This window comes from Brachycentrus maculatus, unplaced genomic scaffold (genome assembly GCF_059751285.1).
Source record: "Brachycentrus maculatus isolate JH-2025_06_01 unplaced genomic scaffold, ASM5975128v1 h1tg000297l, whole genome shotgun sequence".
Lineage (NCBI taxonomy): Eukaryota > Metazoa > Arthropoda > Insecta > Trichoptera > Brachycentridae > Brachycentrus > Brachycentrus maculatus.
Genome location: NW_028281048.1, coordinates 617,200 through 640,069, shown reverse-complemented (window position 1 = coordinate 640,069; position 22,870 = coordinate 617,200). Strand labels below are relative to the sequence as shown.

General features: G+C 32.0%; 1 protein-coding gene across 4 annotated transcripts in view; it reads left to right on the top strand.

Moving 5' to 3' along the window:
• Positions 1-22,870, top strand: part of LOC148304931 (unconventional myosin-Va-like) — a 195,696-nt gene that overhangs the window by 159,457 nt on the left and 13,369 nt on the right. For 2 of the 4 annotated variants that reach the window (XM_088267478.1, XM_088267480.1), the window contains 3 exons: positions 13,435-13,583; positions 15,439-15,553; positions 19,154-19,368. In XM_088267478.1, coding sequence (XP_088123604.1) covers positions 13,435-13,583; positions 15,439-15,553; positions 19,154-19,368 — 479 coding nt within the window. The remainder of the gene's footprint in view (positions 1-13,434; positions 13,584-15,438; positions 15,554-19,153; positions 19,369-22,870) is intronic. The other 2 variants (XM_088267479.1, XM_088267481.1) reach the window with 1 other exon arrangement.

The following is a 22,870-nucleotide window of genomic DNA, read 5'->3' as shown; positions in this document are numbered from 1 at the left end:
TCTCTGTGTATTCTAGCGGTCCTCGTTGGCTGTCCATTTATTATCGTTGTCGTGTCAAATAGAAAGACTTCATGTAGCGCTGGGATTTATGCCTGTTCATAATGTTAATCAACATTTTTAACTAAATAACTACGACCAGTTTTATAGCCATCTTGATATATGTATCTATGGGTTCTACGTATTCCAAAGAATGTTACGTGAAATTTTATTAATTAATCTGCTAGATTTATTAACAGAATCTTTCATATTCCAGTCATTATATCATTTTTTGTCCTTTTTTTAAAGTATCATTTTTGTCCATTTTTTAAAAGTAAATAATCCGTAAAGCCTCTGCTTTGATTGACTGCATGTAAGATAGTAATAAAAAAAGAAGGTAAATGTGAGAAATACATCATCACGAAAATCCAAAATCAATAAAAAATAAATCTTTATTGAATTTATTTTGCAATCGGCGGGAACCGAATCCCGCGACACTAGCTTTGCAGTCGAGCGTCTACCCAACTACGCTAAGGTGCCTGTCAATTATTTTATGAAAAGCCGGAAATGGAATATATTCAACATCAAACATGATATTAAGCTTAAAGAGCTTTTCATTCAACCGAGCTTTCGCTAACACTAACTGGATATGCTTTCCCATATATGGTACATATCTAGGTACAAGAACATATAACACACAAAAAGGGATGGCCAAAACGTCGACCGCGAAACTATTCCCAGTCACTCGTATGTGTGATATGTATAATACAATAAGAAAAACTGGCAATGTCAAGCTTTCAGCCCGTCCTCTGATACGACATGAGAAATATTTAATTTGTTTTTAAAATACATTCTGCACATTCATAACAAGAAAGTATGCAAAAAAAATATTTAAAAAACAATGTATTTTGTTTAATTTTAAATAAAGAATTATTTTAATTTATATTTATAATTATTATAACTGTTTCTTTATCAAGACTGATTAATAGTATAAATAGTATTAATCAGTCTTGATAAAGAAGCGGTTAGCTTTGAAACCGGTAGACATTATAATTAAGTTATAATAAAATATTTTTAGTGATTTTAAAACAAAGTTACATTTTAATTTAAGAAAAATAGTTTCTCTTTCTTAAATAAGTTGACATCAAATATGTATTAGGATAGTCTATGTTTATTTAAAATTCAGACTTATTTTTGGCTTTTAATTACGACGTTTCTCATGAATACTTAATACACGCGATTCTTTTTTTTTAAACAGGTCACCCCTAATCACCATCTCACATTTTTTCTCCAAAATAATTCAGTGCTGATTTTATGTACTGAGTAGATAATTTATTACTATTTTAGACAAGATAATTCAACATATATGACATGGGATATTATGCACTACCCATGGATAGTAGTTAAATAGGTATCTACTTAATCCAAGTATTAAAACACCTGCGTATTAAATGCTGATACGCGATAAGGTTCTTGATATTACATTGCCACAGGCAGCGTCTTAATGTGACCTTTGAACTCCACGAATGCCGTCGGGGATACCTTTTAGTATTAATCTTGCATAACTGTAATGATAACGGTAATAAAATGTCTCATTTTGCATTCCGGGTCGTGAAGCGATCGAAGCTCCGGTGAATGATACTTAGCATCATTATGCTGAGCTTAAAGAGCTTTTGATTCGACTTAAAAAAATTCATACTAATGGTTAATTTTCTTAATAATTCCAATCGCTATCACATATTTTTTCAATTCATAGAATGCAGGAAAAACATTTTTCATACTAATTTTATACATCGCTCACTCCTTTCAAGAACGTCATAAATCAAAAATCGTCAATTTTCAGTTGCGCATGTTTTCATAATGCCCAGAAAATGTGCTATATCCCAGCAAAAGAGGCATATTTTTAACTTAATATTTACCCGCTACAGGGCAGAAAGTGTTGTTTTTGCATTTTGAAGGAAAGGTATTGTTTAATTATTTTTTTAAAAATACTAAATATTTTTCAAACGGAGAAAAAACCTTCTGGTTTCTAAAAAGATCTGTTGCACAGTAAAATGTTCAATAATTGGCTTGATATTAATTTTTAATACATTGTATTATATTTTTAAACTTTAAAAACGTTCTTCTGAAAAGTCAGGTTTTTTGATTTATGACGTTCTTGAAAAGGGGTGAGCGATATGTTTATTTTTCATCATACTCATAATAACAAATAACAATAATGTGCCCTCATTGAGTGTTCCCGTGAAGAAGACACATTTTGCAATACTTATTAATAAAATTATATGAAAGAGAGTTGTTTATAATATGCAATCAAATACGCCAAGGCCGAATGATGCGACCTATTTCAGATCAACCCACCTTCATTATACATTTACGAATCGCTCTTTTATATTTAGTTTTAAAAAATGATGACTTTATGAATAACGGAAGCAGGTTGTACAACTTTATTGTATAGTACCATTTAGTTATTACAATGCAAACTTCTTTTAACCTTTATCCGCACCCAATGGTGCATAGGGCATTGAGGCATAGGGCATAGAGAAGCAGTGTTATCTTGATCGTTAAATACATGAAGGAAAGGTAATCAGCCTTCCGCTTCAGGTACCAGTCCAGGGTCATATTAAATAAAAAATAGACTGAAAAATCACTAACAAAAAATACCCACTTGGGAATCGAACCCAAGAAGTTAAAATGGTTGCCTAGCGCGCTTACCACTACACTATATTCACTTATATTCATTTGAATTTACAAAATAAAATAATATTACAAAAAATAATTATCGTAGCTAATTAATTATTATTCTTTTAAAACTTGGTACATACGCAACATTTGAAATAATTCGCTGTGACGTCTTACTGTAAAAATACTGGAATAATTATACAACTAAAGGAATATTACGAAAACTATCAAGAAAGATCTCAGATCACAAAATAATAATATGTTAGTAATACAGACTCATTTTCTGCTTCAGGCCACGCAACTTATATTTCTTCCTTCATATAATTAAATTTTAATTTATATTCTGCATAGATAAGTTCGTAATTTTATTGTTTCGAATGTTAAAAGGGTGCCGATTTATAGGAACATAAAACGAGGACGCCATTTTAATTAAATGATAGCTGGATAGGTATTTTTAATTTATGAACACATAAAGTGGACGATGTGCATCGAACTGTGAGGTAAAATAAAATAATTTTGACGCAATCGTATTTTTATGATTGTATTATAATTTTAAAATATCTGAGAAATATTTTTAACTGGAGATAATATCCAAAGATTATTATTCAACTAAATTAAACATTTATTTTAGCACTTGCTATATTCGGCAACGCGTTGATGTGGCACAGTCTAGTTAAATGAAAAATAAGAAAAATAGAAAGCGCACTTTTGTAATATGTTTGATTTTACAATGCCTGTGACGCAATGAAAATTTTTAAAATCTTTTAAACAACAATGCAATCGAAAACTTTGAAAATGTGAAGTGACAGCTGTGTCAAGAAGCGCGCTGTCGTCATGATCTATATTGTTTTTTTTTTAAATATATTGTTATTATATTCCACAGATGACGCTGCCATTGTGGTCCAAAAAAAGCTGTTTTGTAAAAATCATCAATAAAACACCTTTCACGCGCGTATTCGAATGAAAGTTGTATCGAAATTTCAAAGCAATCGATGAACTGCTTTGGAAGATATGAGATTTTGAACAAATGAACATTTACACTTTTATTAATATCGTTTCTTCTTCTTCTTTTTTAGGACTAAGTCCTATCATTTTCCGGTCTGGTTTTGGGAGGTGGAAGACATTTTTAAATATTGTTTAATATTTTAAAATGGTTTAAAATTAAGTTATTTATAATATCGTATAACTTATGGACTAATTTAAACAAAATGGAGGGTCTTATCATAGAATAAGGGAGGGAGGAATAAAGACTTTTCATTCTATTATAACACACTTATGATGATTAATATTTTCACACTATGTAAAGAATTGAAGCGATGAACGGTTGTCAGTAACACACAATTCATACACATAATGCTATATTACGTAAGAATCGGATTAAGAAAGCCAACTCTCACGAGAAATCTTTTCATCCCGTTTCTTCTATAGTGTGAAATATATTGTTATAGAAAACATACGCCATCATTATACACGCGTTTATATTTTATTTCACCGTTTAACTTAACAGCTTTTGTTATCAAAAGATGTTAGACACAAGTATCTACAATATATTGTTGCATAAATTCAACATGGGCTTCGTTATCTTCAATCTATATTGTTTTATAATGTTACTTGTTGAAGTAACTTACCTATTTTTTTTATCACTAACAAGATTTTATAATAATATCCACAAATTTCAAAATACTAAGATATTCCGAGATGGACTGAGATATTGATATATCGCTCACTCCTTTCAACAACGTCATATATCAAACAACTTGATTTTCCAGGAGATGGTTTTTTAAGTTTAAAAATATATAAAATATATTGAAAATAAATATCAAGCCAATTATTGAACATTTTACTGTGCAGCAGATCTTTTTAGGTAAATCCTGAATGATTTTTATCCATTTGAAAAATATTTAGTATATTTAAAAAAAATAATTTAACAAAACCTTTTCTTCAAAATGCAAAAACAACACTTTCTGCCCTGTAGCGGATAAATATTAAGTTAAAAATATGTCTCTTTTCCTGGCATATAGTACATATCCTGGGCATTCCGAAAACATGCACAACTGAAAATTTTCGTTTTTTTTTTATATATGACGTTGTTGAAAGGAGTTAGCGATATGAGGGTTTGATTTATAACTTGTTTTTGTAACATTTTAAAAATTTGTTAAATTACAATATTTTATATTTTAGAATAGATTACTAAGTTTCCTTAGACGCGTAACATAATGACGACACTCGTATACGTTTATAACCTGATTTTATAGACCATAAATAAATAAGTAAAATAAAACAAAGTATTATCACGTAAAATATTCGCACAAATTGAGGCGAATTTTAATGAATTGTTCCATAGTGAGAGAAAAATCAAGTATTTAACTAGTACCTACCTAAGAAGATACCAAATTTGAATAAGATCCCACATAAATTTGTAGCTGGAACCTACCTAAGAAAATACCGAATTTGAAGAAGATCTCACATAACTTTGTAACTGGTAACTACCAAAGAAAAAACCGAATTTGGAAAAGATCCCACATAAGTTTGTAACTGGTACCTAACTAAGAAGAAACTGAACTTCAATAAGATACCACATTAGTTTGCTACAGGAACCTAATTAAGACGAAACCGAATTTGGAAAAGATTCCACATAAGTTTGTAATTGGTATCTACCCAAGTTCAAAAAGATAGCAAACGATTGTAAAACGAATTATTCTCTTGTTTAGTTTTGCAATAACCGCTGTGTTAGTTAAAGCACTGCCGTTAGTTTTCGTCGGCAGGCAACACAGTGGAATGTTGTGGGATAAAATTTATAGGTTATAAATATTGCTAACGAATATTTTAAATAGGTACATTAATCGTTTTTTTAAACACACCGTAATTTTACTTTCATGAGATTTTCAAATGCAAATTCCTTATTTCAAAGTTATTATAATGAATAACCATTGTTATACTTCTAATATTTTTCTCAGTTTTATACTCTTATATCAGATAAATATAATATGAACGTATGCTTATAATTCTAGCTAGTACTCTACGTACCTTCATTGTTCTGTTTTAAATTTTGCATTTTAACTTATATTTTTATTTATTTATTTAAGTACATACATACATACACAATTTTAACAAATACATTTACAATTTTATAAATACATGAACAATTTTAATATTTTTTAATATTTATAGTTTTTACTTTGTGGTAAGTCATTTTTACTTTTTTAACAAAATGTTACTTATGTTAGTACCGAGATTTTTGTATACCAGTTTCGAGACGTACCCGTCTCTTCGTCAGGACAATCACTATACTGGCTTCCAAACAATACTTTATTACTATTCACACACTTACAACTACACAAAATATTAATCACATGCGTTTTTGGTCAATCCCGCGGACCAACATGCACTTAGGATTGCCCAACAACATGCACTAAAGGCCTATGTCAAGCATACACATATATTTAGTTCATGTTATCATTTACATGCATACATATTTAAGGGGTAAGAGTGGTTAAATTTTAAACAAAGCTTAACAGACAAAGTTTATTTTCTTCAATAAATTTAGAACTTTCTTTATGCGAACCCTTATTTTTAAAGGAGGCCAAGATTAACACCAACAAATAACACCAATTTTTTATACTGATTTCTTTTATAAATAATACTTTTAATATACTTTTTTTTTATAAATATGCATGTATACTTACAATATCGGCTTTATATTACGTCACCGTTAGGAGGAGAGGAATTCAAGATACCCCTACCTCGCGAACACGTTTTGCCTTTATAGAAACAATGCACAACGTACATATAAACGTATAATAATATAATACACATTTAATACATCCTTAACAGGATTGCATTGAAACAAAGACAACAATTTTATGACCTCTGTAGGCTCCCGATGGTGAATAGAAATCCCCTTCGGATCGACGAAGTGGTGACTTGATTGTAATTGTCCTACGCTAAAGTTTTTTGGAAACACGAAATACATTTGATAAGATAAAAGTCACTCAATTGAAAGGGCTTAGAGTAAAAGACATAACGGAATAGGAAATGAAAGAGGAATGATAGAAAATAAGAGCAGTGGCTAAGGGTATATACTTAATTAAAATTAAACACTTAAATAATCCACTTAATCGAGTTTTATTTTATTTACGACTAGTTTCGAAAACGACAATTGTTTTCATCTTCTGGTACAAATTAAAACTAACGAATAAAAATATATTTAGGTGTATATATAGGTTAATAAATATAGGTAGGGGGGTTAAGGAACAACATTTTTTGTAAAAGGAAACATTGATAATAATGGTAACGTATTTTGAAACAATGTATTATTAATTATTGTTTTATCTGAATTAAATTTTTTACGTATTTTTAAATTTTCTAAATTATTCATGACTTGACCTTTATTTGTAACAGAGTGTAATAATTTAAGTGTATGAGAGTCAAATGAGTGGTTAGTTTCCATGATATGATTTGCAAATTCCGAAAAATAATTACTTGTTAGTCCACGACGATGTTCTCTAATTCTAATTCTTAGACTTCTCGCAGTTTGGCCAGTATATTTTTTATCGCAGTATATCTATTGTAATATGTTTACTTTTGATTTTGAGTTACCAAGAATTTGACCCAAGTTGTTACTCGTGTAATACGCAGGTTGAATATGAGAGGGTAATAGTTTAGAAACCTGTTTAGTTATTAATCCAGTATAGAGGATTTAATTCGATTAAGTGGATTATTCAAGTGTTTAATTTTAATAAAATAATCATGTCATTCCACAAAGTTAATGCCGAATCAATAAAGAATATAAGGGTTTATACGTTTATACTAGGGGTGGGGAGTCTATTTATTTCTAAAGGCCGCATTTGTATATCTGATTTAACATTAGGCCGAATTTATAATAAAAATCATGTAAATCCATTGACTGCTTTTTGAGTTTTATGGACAGACACATAAGGAAGGTGTAGATTTTTTTAATAATAAAAAAAATATTGGCACAAGTCAAAGGGCCGTATCAGAGTACAATTTTTTATTAATTTTTTTTGTAAACATTTATTTAAATCACAATTTTTACATATTTAGAACAATTTTTATTTGCAGAGACCCACCAAGCCACCTTGTGTGTCTTGTCGGTGGAGTTCTTTTTTAATACATTTTTTATTGTTTTTAACGATTTTAACCTAATATACACACAAAAAAAGAGAGAAAAATTAAGAATATAAACATTTTACAATTTCCACAAAATTAACTCTTGATCATTTACCCATTCCTTTATTTTGCCTTTGTTCCATATTTTATTTTGACCTCTAACATCCGTCGGCAACAAATTAAAAATGTTCGTAACAATATATTGCAGTGTTCGACTCCCATAATAATTGTTAATTCTTGGGACTATCAAACCTTCGTTGTGTTAAATCGTGTAAAATCGACCGCAGTTTATCCACCCCTGGTACATATTAAGAAATACAATATTATTATTCTTCTTCTGCGCGTGTCATGTCATGTCCCCTTGACGTCGACTATCATTTGATAGTAATGTCCTTGTCTTGGGGAGTTCTAAACAGCGCCTCGACGGTTCTGATCCCTGTCCAATCTCGTATATTCTGGAGCCAGGAGATTTGCCTTCTGCCTACACCTCGTCGACCCTCTATTTTGTCTTTTACAACTAGGTGCAATAGCTCCTACATATTATTAAGAAAATGTAATAATTTTGCAAATGCCGCATTTTCGCTATAAGTATCAGATATATGTATTTTCTTGAAAAAATGCATAAACGATTATATTCGTTATAACGTTAACGAATGCATTTCTTTTTTAATACTACTCTGCTTACAATATAACTATTTTCTGTTTATTCATTTACATGAAGTAGTGTAATTATTTGTTTATATGTAGTCCACCTTCATTACACGAAATATCATATTGGCATCACTGTAAAATAATATGTTACTCTAGATATTCGTCATTATCAAATTTTCCGCTCAAGTAATCGTAAAATATTACGCATAAACAAAATACACTTATTTTTAAAATAATATTTTTATGCTAATTTTTAAGCAATCATCCATTTCATATTTACATTTTTTCGTATAAATAATGTTAATATGTTTAAACATAACATCTTAACTTGATTTCATCGTACAAAGATAAATGATAGAATAACTTGAAAACAAACATATTAAGGGGATCGCAGCGACGCGAGACGTATGATTTTATTTATTTATTTTACCACATTTTTGAAATAAAATAATGTGATATATTCATAAAATAAGATTCAAACAATTTCCATGATATTTCTTATGCAATTATTGTTAATCGAATTTAATTAAGGTCTTTTTGTAAAATCCCACCATTAATAATAAGAATGATAATATTAATATAAGTAATTATTAATAATATTGTCAAGAAAATTATATGTTCGTTAATCATGTTTATAATTTTTTAATATTAAATTCTTGTAATGTCAGATATCGTAACTTCAGATATAGGAACATATTAGGGTAAAAACATAAATACACAGTGATGGAGTTGGCAAAAGAAGAATGAAAGTAGACTGAATGCAGTCGAAATGCGATCTCTCAGACGAATGTGCAGCATATCGATGTATGATAGACGTTCGAATGGTGACACATAAGGAAAGAATGCTAGACTGAGATAAGCACTGTCGATAAAATTAACAGGCGTGTTGAGATGGTTTGGGTATGTGAATCGAATGAAAGAAGAAAGAACAGTTAATCAAATTTATGAGGCAAATAAAGTTGGAAATTCAAGCATAGGAAGACCGAGAAAATCTTGGTAAGATCAAGTATGTATTTTAAATTCTTGAAGAGTCGGAAAAATCGGCCGGTATGTATGAGGAGATGCATGAATGTGGAAATTGTTTGTAAAGACGGATTGGCGTGGCATTCTATTTTCTCTGCCCACCTTCGCGTGGAAACGGCGTAGTTAGTCAGTTAGTAAATAAATCATAAAAATAATGGGTAGTGACCGGTGGTGACCGGTGATTCCAAGTGCCCGGGATTACCCCGTTCTCCCCTACGTTTCGCGAGACGTATCTCCATAATGCCATGTAAGTATGTATGCGGAACTTTCACAAGGAAGGTCAAAATGTGCCATAACTTAAACCTTCCCCTTCTATGTGTTACCTGCGCACAACGCGGGCACGGCCGGCCGCGGCGCGCAGTACTCACCTCTGCCAGTCATTGAACTTGGTCGGCCATCAATTTGGCACTCTTTTTTCTTACCACCGCTGTAGTAAATAACTAATGACATATTACCATTCAATGGTTAAAGAAACGACTTAATATGCTTGTATACGTATGTGTGTACGTTGTACCTACGTACATACGTATCTTTATATGTGTCGCCTACTTTCAAAATCCGCCAGATCCATGTAAGCCGATTTTACAAAAAAAATGAAAAATTCTCCGGGTACCATTTATATTTCAAAGATTTGAGAAGAAGAAGACATTCGTTTGATAATGCCCTTACAAGGCGAAACAATTGTCACAATATAATTTTTTATGCGTTTTTTGTTAATAAAATACAACTTAGTAGACTCAAAAAATCTGTGTTTGATTTAAAATTAATACATAAATTTCAAAGATTTGTCTATCTTTAGATAAAATATTATAAAATAGAGAATTTTCCCATTTTTTTTTAATTAAAAAAAAAAACTCGAGACGCACACCGATAATGACGTGATCTTAATTTTTGACCTATTCCCGCTCTCTGATTGGCTGATATGGGTCAGAAGGTAAGTTTCATGAATATAGCGGAATTTAAAAAACAACGCGGTTTTTAAGTATTTTTTAGCAAGGTTTTCAAGTATATAAATAATGTAAACAATAAAACCCACAATTGGCATTCTGATAGAGTATTTATTTTAAAATATTATAGAATTGGATCTGGCGTATTTTGAAAGTAGGCGACACATATGTATTAGGTCAAATAATAATCGTTGTGTTTGATGTAGGTATGAATAGACTAACCGCCAACCCGTTTTTAAAAATATATTTTTAAGTACGAATGTGTTAAGTAATGATCAACAGAATATATTTACCATGTACACAACTACGGCTTTCAGAGTAAAATTGCTGATTCTCAATGATTCATTAAGGTCCAGTAATCGATAACCAGCAAACATCCAATTCAAAAAGCGACCAGCCGCGCAAGGAGCTAGAGGTGTCTCCACGCACAATTGTTTTCTTAGAATATATTTTGAAAAAAAAATCTTAACCCCTTACTTTTCAAGAACTCTTTACTTTTCAATATTTATTTCGAAGAAAAACTTCTTTTTTTTAAACCAAAACGGCGTTTTAAGAAGAAAAGAAAACAATTCCGTTAAATTTTACCTGAGTTCAAAGAAAATTTAATTGCAAGCGATAACTGGGCCACAAAATATAAAATTTCACACAAAAAATAATTATAACCAGGAGATCAAAAGATCCAATAAAATATGATTTTTTTAGTATCCCTAATTCCAGCGTAGATACGAAATCGGCCGAAAGATTGGCGCCCGAAAAACATCGAGGAGAATCCGAAACTGTCTATAAGGAACCCTACTCTACTTCCAACCCTTATCCGTACCGAATAATTCATAGGGCACCTCACCGGATGAGTTTATGTTAACTTGTTCGTCAACAACACAAAACGGAGTTGAGACATGGTAATAGCTTGCCATCATCAATATTACCAAATTTTGTACGCAAGTATAATTGATTCAATTTGAATTTGTAATTCAATTTGTATTTTAAATGTAAAAATATCATGGATTCAGACCCCTGCCTTGTTTTGCATGACATTTTGTCTAGCCTCCTTCAAGTCTGATGATGTCGGTAACAACGCAACCCGGTACCTATTTGTTAAATAAAATAAACGGAGAATAAACTACATATATATTTAGTTGTTATTTTAAAAAATGTAAAAAAAAACAACTATCCACTACGCCGCTAGGGGTAGGCAGAGAGAATATATTGCCACACTCTCTGTTTTTGCAAACAATCTTCACCTCTTCCACATGCATGCATCTCCTCATACATAGCCACCGATTATTTCGACTCCTGACCTGACCACTTTCAAGTATTTCACATACTTAAGAAAGTATAATTTTCAAGATAATATTGTATCATGTTAGCAATTAATTAAAGATTGTCATCAGTATTCTACTATACATGATATTTATGCCATTTTTTCTTCTTAATTTCATAATTAGTTTAAACGATATAATCGATTTAAAAAAATTAAAACATCTGTCAAATATTTCCCGCGCAAGTTTTGAATTCCATAGATGAATGAGTCCGCGCTTCAATCATGTCTGCCACCATCATCTCTGTAATAATATGATTAATTCGGTACCTACTTAATGTGGCCGGACATTCCACACATCGTTCTGCATTCCGCCGTACACCCCTGGTCAGGACGTATCATCCACATAATATAAGTAGTTGATGACGTGAACCTACTTTGAGAACAAATGAGATTAATATGCTTCACGAATTTATTATTATTGCGATGAAATATGAAACTAAAAGAGGAGAAAAAGTTCGAATAGCACTATTTAAATGAAAATCAATTCCTTTGCAAAAATACTTTTGATTGGTAAAAAGAGTAACATGACTGCTATATGAATGGCTCTCATTGGTTTACTGAATTTTTAAAAATAAAATCAAATCAAACGACGTTCGATTTAAGTACGTTTGGAAACTAAAGCTGATCTTCAGACAGTAAATATATATATTTTTTACACGTTAAATGAATTACCTCTCTTGGGAAAAATCCCAGCGAACACCCAAAAAATACATGTTCATATTCAAGTATTAATATATTATTATTTATTATGTTCACTTCTATTCTAATTATATACGGACATGTATTCATAAATATCGTATCATTATTTTATGGAATCAATCGTCGGCTTGGTAATCAATTACACGCGATTACTGAACTACTGACATGGCATTCGTTTCAGAGCTAGCAAAAAATATACACAGTTTAGCGTAGGCCGCTTCCTATGTACCGTTTATAAATATTTATCATACATCCTTGATTAGTACTTCACAATGTCTTGCGGTCTAGTTCATAAAAAAAAAATATTTTTCTGCTTACTCTCTTTTTTTTTATTTCGTCAGACACATAACAAGAATTTTTAATTGAAGTTTTACTTGGTAAATACCACTTTTTTCTTAAAATCTCGGTGTTTGAAAATGATGCGGAATGTATCGAACCACGTGTCATAATAGATTTTAAGAAATAGTGGTATTTACCAAGTAAAATTTAAATTTAAAATAGATAGATATTACCACAAAGTGACTGCCGAACCAATTAATGAAAATATAAATATAAATTACAAGAATGTGCCTTACTAAGTTTTCCCGTGCCGAGGGCACATTTTACTATATTTATATGTAGAATTGTAATTAAAGAAAATTGTTTATGACATGCAATCAAATTCGACATGGCCAAATGATGAGTCGTCTTTTAAACATTTCTAATGTAAGTCCACGAGTGTCAAGTTGGTTTTGAGTCGTTTTTTAAACATTTCTAATGTAAGTCCACGAGTGTCAAGTTGGTTTTGAGTCGTCTTTCAAACATTTCTAATGTAAGTCCACGAGTGTCAAGTTGGTTTTGAGTCGTCTTTCAAACATTTCTAATGTAAGTCCACGAGTGTCAAGTTGGTTTTGAGTCGTCCCGAATATTATTATTAATTGTTTTTTTTTTCACCTAGTGTCTTAGATTTTTCTTTAGTTATAAATTGAATAGGTTTAAGATTGAGCAGACGAACACAAACAGTGGTAGAGTTTTGTGTTTCAGACGCGTCCTCCTCCAACGAGGCTGTCCATCTGCAGCAGAGGTTGCGCAGCCTCAGCACCGAGCTGGTCACCTTGAGGAACCGCCTGCACGTGGGGCCGGGAGCCGCGCACAAGCAGCCTGCGCCCCCTCCTCAGGTCAGTACCACTTCTTACATATCGCTCATTTAGTAAAACAATGACGTAATCACCAGCGTTGCAAATGCCAATTTTTAGAATTCTTCAAAAATCTAGGTCGATTTCCCTAAATTGCGGATAAACCAAGTCCGATTCCTCACAAATTCCCCACATAATTATCCCATGGAAAAAATAACAAGTTTTCATGAAAAATCAAGTACTTATTTTTTTTAATTTTGAACGCTCTTATTGGGCTTTTACATAAACCAGTAAACTTTTACATACACCAGTCTGATGATGTCGGTAACGACGAAACCCGGTCGCTGGTCAAATAAAAATAAAGTGGAAAAGCTAAAAATATTGGTTTTAATCTAATAACATATTTTACATAAAAATCATAGTAATTAAAAATACATTTGACACGTAATAAAGTATATAAGAAAGTGCAGCCTAAAAATACAGCTAATATATATATTTAGTACACGAAAAGAATAATTGATACACTTAACTTATTATTTTGTACCATAAACAGATTTCAAAAAATGAAAATGCAAATAGTTATGTAGAACACACAAAAAATAATACTAAAAGGAGAACACAAAAAAATATACTTTCAAAACATTATTATATTAATACATGGTTAAATGTTAAATCCCCGCATTTTCGGCTCATAGTATCATCCCCACAAATCCCCAATCAAGTTGAGATTCCCTGCAGTTTGGGGAATTCCTCACAGATTGGCAACCTTAGTAACTACACTCTTATTTTAAACACGTTAAATACGTCAAAATGTGCGGAAAGGCTATTTACATCGACATAATTGATTTCGTGGTGAAATGCTGTGATATGGCGCGATTGTCATTGTAGAATTGAGTAAAATGGCGCCATTTCTGTTGCTACAACGTCTGAATGGTATATCCTGTAAAATTTCTAAAAGTGTAATTACGCCATTGTTGAACCAAATGAGTGACATATTAATCAATCTTACATAAGTCTTCTTAGTTGTTCACTAGAACAGTAATGATTGTGCCCTTGAAATTCGTTGTATCTGTCAATGACATTCGTACTAGGACCAAATTTGGCAGATAACACTTATACACAGTCGAATATTATCAAAATAATGATAAAATGGCTTTTTACTTTTGACATTACTGTCAGTTGTCGTCAAGATCTGTGATACAAATTCTCAATCATCGCGGCATTGGGATTTGGCAAGATCCATCGTTTTTTTATGCCGTCTTAGTGAACGAATCCATTGATGCGGATCTTCTAAAAGATCGGATCTAACCCCACCTTCCCTTGACTGGATCCACTGGAGTCTAAGTGTGGTCTTCTAGACACCCAATATTGCTACATCAGATATTAAAAAATGTTTTCATTTTTCAAATTTTATAGAAGATTTTTTTACCATCAACTGTCATCAAGAATTGTGATACAAATTTTCACCCATCGCGGTAATGGGATTTGACTGAAAGATCCACCGTTCTTTTGATCCGATCTTAGTGAACGAATTCCCCGATGCGGATCTTGTGAAATAATGTATCTTCTAAAATACCGGATCTTACCCACCTTACCTTGACTGGATCCTCTGGGTTTTTCTTGCGAGTGTTTTTGCCTAGAATTTTCACTCATGAATTACATGAAATTATAGTAACTTTAAACATAAATAGTAAATCTACTCACAAGTAGGCATAGGCTATGAAACTTATTAAGTTGAAGCCTGAGTAGGGACATTAAAAACGGTGTTGCATAAGCCGTAGCTAGACTTCAGAGTCACTTGGACGTTAGGTAATTTAAAAAAAATGGACTTTTCTTGTGGTAGACCCAATTGCTACTAAATATGATGTAGGTATTAATTTGTGATATTTTTTTAAAGATTCCAGTAGGGGGGTTCGGACTGGGCTCGCAACTTCAGGGAGGGCCCGCGGTACCGCCCCGACACACCCCCGCCCCCCTGCCTCCCCCCCATCACCTGCCTAACCAAACACAAGGTAAGACTAACAACAACAGATGATATCAGTAGACATTTAGCTCACTCCTTTCAAGAACCTCATAAATCAAAAATCGTCAATTTTCAGTTGTGCATGTTTTCAGAATACCCAGAAAATGTAGCAAAAAAGGCATATTTTCATCTTAATATTTACCCGATACAGGGCAGAAAGTGTTGTTTTTGCATTTTGAAGAAAAGATATATTTAAATTATTTTTTTTAAATACAAATATTTTTCAAATGGAGAAAAAACCTTCAGGTTTTACCTAAAAAGATCTGTTGCACAGTAAAAAGTTCAATAAGTAGATTGATATTTATTTTTAATACATTGTATTATATTTTTAAACTTTAAAAACGTTCTCATGAAAATTTTTTTGATTTATGAAGTTCTTGAAAGGAGTGAGCGATTTGTCTCGAGAGCGATGATAAAGCGCTACATTGTTAATGCTACTAGATGCTCATCGCTCAATACACTGGTCGACGCGATATTTGGGTCTGGCTATTTGCATGTAAATTTTTGGTTTCTCCTATGTTACAAATAAAGGAAAAAACATTCCACAGCAAAAGTTTGCTTTTGTAGAAACTAGAGAAATTTATCAAATTTTCAAGAAAAATTACTGATTTTTATTTATTTTTTCATAATTTTATTTTTGGTTACGATTAATAAAGTTTTTGCTGAACATTAAAGTCTTTTCAATTCAATAATTGTTATAAACAGTGGCGTATAACTGTAAAATAACAAAAATTCAAGTTCAAAAGTTAATATTTCTAGTAGAGTTCTCTTATGGGCATCTCGTATTAAACATTAAAAGCTAAAAATGGGAATTTAAGTATTTTTTATGCTAGAATCAAAATATAAGCATTAGAACAGAAACTTAAATAAAATATTGACTTATGTTATCAATCCATGGTGAAGTCATTATTTATAATTTTTATTATTTTTTTAATAATACTTACCACATTTTAAAGTATGCGCTAAAAAGTAGAACACATAAATACATCATTATTATAAATAAAGAGTTTCATATATAGAACATTAACATAATATAAATAAGATTTTTTTTCTAAATCATGCGTTATAAGTTCATTTACATTTGACGTTGTGTTACCTTTTTCCTTCGTTACATAAAGGATCAGTCGTAAGCTTTAGGTATCAGTCCAGAGGGATATTAGATAAACCACTTATTATTATTTCGACTTCCCTGGGAATCAAATCCAGGACCTCCAATATGGTGGCTAAACGCCATAACCACTACACTTTGAAGGCGGTCCCATCACCTTTTATCTATTCATCTAGATCAAGAGTGTCGATTCATTTTTAAATTAAGTTTTACTTGGTAAATATCGCTACATATTTAATACGGTGTTTGAAAATGATGCGGAATACATCGAAACACGCGTCACAGTAGATTTTAAGAAAAAGTGGTATTACCAAGTAAAACATAAATAAAAAATAGATAGATTTTACCACAATATGACTGCCGAATCAATTAATGAAAGTATCTATTGAATTAAGCTGTCACAATTCTTTAACATTTTTTTGCTGTTAATTTTTTTTAATTATTGTTTAAGTCTTAATTATTATGTATCTCGAAGGACTTCATGATGTTTTATTGAACGTTTAATGTACGTTGCATATTCGTGCACGTCAAAACGTGTTTCTTACGTCCCAGTTTTATTCCAATAGAAGCTTTTTGTTAATCAAGTGAATCTTACTCTCCTAATTTCTACATTCCCACACGTTAATTTACAAATGAAACTGATCCAAAAGTGTGTGAATGTTGTAAAAGCAAAGACCGTTATCGCTTGATGTTCATATGAATGAGTCAGCAGTTTTGAATCACGTATCGCGAGTCTTTTTATTCATAAAGACCCCCTGAGAAGAACGATGAATGTCATTTTAATTGAAATGAACTTATAACGCATGATTAAGACAAAATAATTCAAATTATGTTAACAATCTACGTTTATAAAAAATCTATATTTATGTATATTAAAGATTTAACTTGTGTTCTACTTTTTACGCATACTTTTATATAACATAGATGGATATGGTAATTTTTCTGAAATCCACATCAACTTTATGATTTTTTTTCACGAAAAAAGTTGGAATAATGGGATGCTGGACACATAGGCGTTAAAAGTTGATAATGGTTAATTGAAAACATTATTTTCTAATCAGTTTTCAAGATAAATCTTGTATAAATTAAATTTATTAAATTTTGTAAAAAAAAACGCATATTTCGTAAAAAAAAAGTTTAGTTTGAATATGATGAGGTTTGACTCCTGTACTTAGGTTCTTAGAAACCTGGAGCGTAGGATCGATCTCCTAACGTTTATGTAATTGACTATCAATTTCGCATTCCCCTATGAATGTCCTATGAAGCATTAAGTACATGTTATGGTATAAATTTGTGTTGAAATCGAATAAATAAAAAATAGTAGACTTCTAGGGCATTTTATTACAATTTTCTCCAGTTGACATTCATCGTTATTCTTGAAGAGTCTTCACATTAAGCCCGATGTTATTTGTTAATGATTTAATAACTAGCCTTTTCGTGAACTCACGAAGATTGCATTCTCATTTTTATTATATGTATTTATATAACACGCTAAAATAGTATATTACCTGTAAGTATATATAGAAAAATACTTCTTTTGGCTCTGTTTTTATAACTACACAGTTTAAAAACGTTATTTTTTAATTACAGAATATCTCTATTTGTAAAAATGGATGTATGTGTGTTTGTAAGTATGTTTATCATCTATAGAATATACATTTTAACTGATTGCGATGAAAACTTGTAAGAGTTATTGTGTGCATGCCCGCGGTGGTTTCTGGAAAAAACGGAAGCGGGAACAGAAAAGTGCGTTAAACTATTTTCAAATTCTGACAGTTTTCTTACACCATTTTGACATTTCGAAACAGAATATTCTAATTTCGTTTTTTTGTCAGAATTTTGTTCAAAATTCAAATTCCATATAATTAAATGAGTCCTGTTTGCTTCATATTAAATTTTTAACAAAATTAAATATATAAAGCAAATGAAAAGAGATTTTACTATTTTTAACTGTCAAAATGAGAAAATATCAAAAATAAAAAAGGGGAAAATACTAAAAACAATCTTTGAGGAAGATATATGTGATGCTTAGGTAGGTGAGAAATGTGTATATTTTTAATTAAAGTTTTACTTATTAAATACCACTATTTCAGTGGTATATACATAAATAGTGATATTTACTGATTAAAACTTGTGTCCGCCTCCGTAGTGGTCAGCACGCTCGGCTACCGTTCTGGAGGTCCCGGGTTCGATTCCCATTTAAGGGATTTTTTCACTTATTCAGTATTACCCTGGACCGGTACCTAAAGCGGAAGGCTGATCGCCTTTCCTTCGTGTTAACGATCAAGATAACACTGTTTTATGTAATGCAGTGCCCTATGCACCATAGGGGTGTGAATTGAAGTTTGAATTGAAAAAAAATTAAACTTAAATTAAAAATAATAGATTTTACCACAAAGTGACTAAGCCACGGTAACGAGTGGCCTGGTACAGCTAGTTATTCAAAACATAATAATAATATCATCTCTCCTTCCCCCTCAGAGTCTCCCAATGCCGTGATGAAGGGCGCCAGGGGCGAGGCGCCCTCCGCCGTGCCGGCGCCAGCCATGGCCGCGGGGGCGCCGCACGCGGGCGCGGCCCCGGCGGGCGCGGCGCGCGTGGCGCACCTGCCCGACCTCACGCACCTCCCGGGCCCCCTGACGGAGGACGCCGTCATCAAGTGCTTGCAGGCCAAATTCTACGCCAACAATTTTTATGTGAGTACCCAATATTGTACCTAAATATTGATTTGACTCAATTTTCAACCGATCGAAAGTGCACTTTATGGCGAAAGATTGGATGTTCTCGAACATGATTAAGAGAAAGGTCCTCCAAACTTACACTACCCAATTTTCCATAAATCGTAGTCATACAGGAGAAAGTGACCAAGTGCATTGTTTTACGAAAACGTGATCATTGACTATTTGATATCTTACTAGCTCAATATTGCCCTGAAAAAATCCCAAAGGGTTTTAAAGTAGGAAGTATAATATATTGACTAGTTAAAAATGACTAACTGCATTGGTGTTTATTTTCTTGCCAAGCAATAGTGACTTGAATGGCCCTCCTGAACATTTTACGTTTTGGTAGTTGGTCACATTCTCCTGTACGACTACGATATTGTTAATTATTGTTATATATATTTTGTTATATTAATGATCAAGTATTTCAAATGCTTGAAAGTGGTCAGGTCTGAAACTCTGACTTAAGAGTCCGCGACACAAACCACGGGACCACAACCCGACACAATGTTAGATTGAGAAAGTTGTGAACTAATGTATTGTGTCATGAAATTGATCATTATATCTATGAGTTCCTAAAATTTTACTAGTGTGGTCGTGTGTGAAGTGATCACTTAATCAGCCTTAAACATATCGTAGTCATACAGGAGAAAGTGACCGAGTGCATTTTTTACAAAAACGTTATCATTGACTATTTGATATCTTACTAGCTTAATATTGCCCTGAAAAAATCCCAAAGGATTTTAAACTTGGAAGTATAATATATTGACTTGCTACTGCATTGATGTTTATTTTCTTGCCAAGCAAAAGTGATTTGAATAGCCCTCCTGAACATTTTACGTTTTGTCGGTTGGTCACTTTCTCCAGTACGACTACGATATGTAAGCCCTGTAAATACCCAGTCTTTCATATCCTTCTTCATGGTGAGATGTCAAAATGTAAAAATAACTCCGAAGTGGATTAAATCCAGATCAGTGAAGTGTTTGGATAATCGTAATTACTTGAACATATCGGGAAGATCTATTTGGATAACGCTTATTTCGCAGATACTATGTACATATTTTGTTCTTGTGGGATTTATCTGAATGGTTTCTTGTCAATATTGTGTTATTTTGTATGATATCCTGAGGCGGAATTAACTTTCACTTGGAACGACATTCGAACATACCTATTGTATGTCGTAAATCCTGTATTACGTTTACATTACAAAGAACACCTAGAAGTAGGTCGGTAAGTGTATTTTATTATTAAACTCGGCAAATAATGTTCAATTATTGTCTAAAGTAGTTACTCTTATTCTCAAACTGAATAATGGAATTCAAACAATGAATTAAGACCGTGTTTTTGTTTATTTATTCTAACCTTATCCGCAACAATTGGTGCATAGGGCTCTAGATCGTATAGAAGCAGTGTAATCTTGATTGTTTAATACATGAAGGAAATGTGATCAGCCCTGCGCTGGTAGAGTAGTCCAGGGTTATTACCCTGGACTACTCTACCAGCGTGAAATAATTGCTTGGGTGATAAATCGCTTACATTTATTTTCTTCCTCCTAGGAATCGAACCCGGGACCCTACGGAGGCTGATTTATTTATTGGTCCATATTTTTTAATAAAATTTAACGTGTAGAAATGAGATAACAGAAAGTGTGTTTCTAAAAGTCAAGTAAAATACAACCATCAAGTCAGGATTTTGTACGATTATGAAGAAAAAAACATAAAAATGCGCTGCGTTTTACTAATGCATTTTTAAGCTACTTCTCAAATGTTTTTTTTTAAGACAAACTAAATACAAAGAGAATAAATCCACATTTTATTTGCTAAATTTAAAAAAAAACCTTAGTATTTTTTAAACTTTAAATAGTTTTAACGGACTAAGGATTATTTTTTTCTGTTACTTGATTTATTACTTTAATTATAAAAGGCCACTTTGATTACAAAATTTATTTGATAAGTAGTACAACATCCTGTACTATAAAGTGAGCCATTCCCTTAAATATATATTAATCTAACGAAACGTTTTAAATTTACCGTTTTCTAATGCAAAAACTCAGTTTACCGGTAAATATTCGGATAGCCTATAATAATAAAAATAAAAAGTAAATGGTGTCATTAAGCTCGAATCAAATCGATTTCCTCTGTATCCGTTATTACATCTAATCCAAGATGATTGTATGGTTTTACAACCCAATTAGCCATCTCACTTCCCTAGCAATAAGAGATCTTCTCACGTTATTGGGGCTATTCGTATAAATTAAGCAGATTAAAAAAAAAACAGAAACTTTTATACCTAGTAGCTAACGATATATTTCAAACTTTAATGTATTAAAATGTTTATTTTGTTACTTCGCCATTGCATCTGAGGTAATTGGATGGATAACTTTACAGGGCTTAGATCCTTATTACTTTAGAATCCTTATTATCTCAAGGGCACTGATCTGAACCACTGACTACTGAAGGATACAACTGAAGACAATATCTGTGAACTTAGCGAAGCAAAATTCACCAAACATATAGTTTACTCCTTTCAAGAACGTCATTTATCAAAAATCGTCAATTTTCAGTAGTGCATGTTTTCGGAATGCCCATAAAATGTACTATATCCCAGCAAAAGAGGCATATTTTTAACATAATATTTACCCGCTACAGGGCGGAAAGTGTTGTTTTTTTTTCATTTTGAAGAAAAGGTATTGTTTAATTATTTATTTTAAATATACAAAATATTTTTCAAATGGAGAAAAAAATCAGTCATTCCATAGAAATTATGTAAATAAGTACTTAAGAAATTGTCTAAATAAGTATTTTAATTCGTCACAAAAGCTAGGAAAACCTAATTGGTTGTTGTATGAATGGAGATCGCGGTCTCCCGGATGAGCCGATCTCGATCCGAAATTTTCGGATTGTCGAAAGAGTGAAGGTAGAGGAGCCTGCGAGGGGGAGGGAGAAGGGGGTAAGACCGGTTTCTGGAGTTGCCGCGTCACGAGCTCGCGGCTAACTATCACAGCCTACCTACATTATACACAACATCCACAGGTATCTACCGACTCACGATTTACATTAGATCTTCTGGCTGCGCGCAAATATTGTTAGGCCAACGGTAACTCGGCATAGAAGGTATTTGTAAAATATATTTTGCCAAGTATTTGCAGTTGGTATAATCTACCATCCCTAGCTAGATGGCATTGTTGAGCTATTTGCCCAAGTACTAAGTATTTGGGCTAATAACTCTACAAGCAACTGTATAACGATGATATCGACATTATTGTTGAGGGTTTGTATGGGTATATTTACCATATACTGTATATGGTAAATATACCCAAATATGTGTATACCATATATGTGGGTATGTTACATACATACGTATGTTATTCATACATGGGCAATTGAATATGATCGTTACAAATTAATTGCTCCATCAGTTCACAAATTTGGTTACATATTGTGTATTTGTAGCTTGTAAATATATTTGACAATTTAAC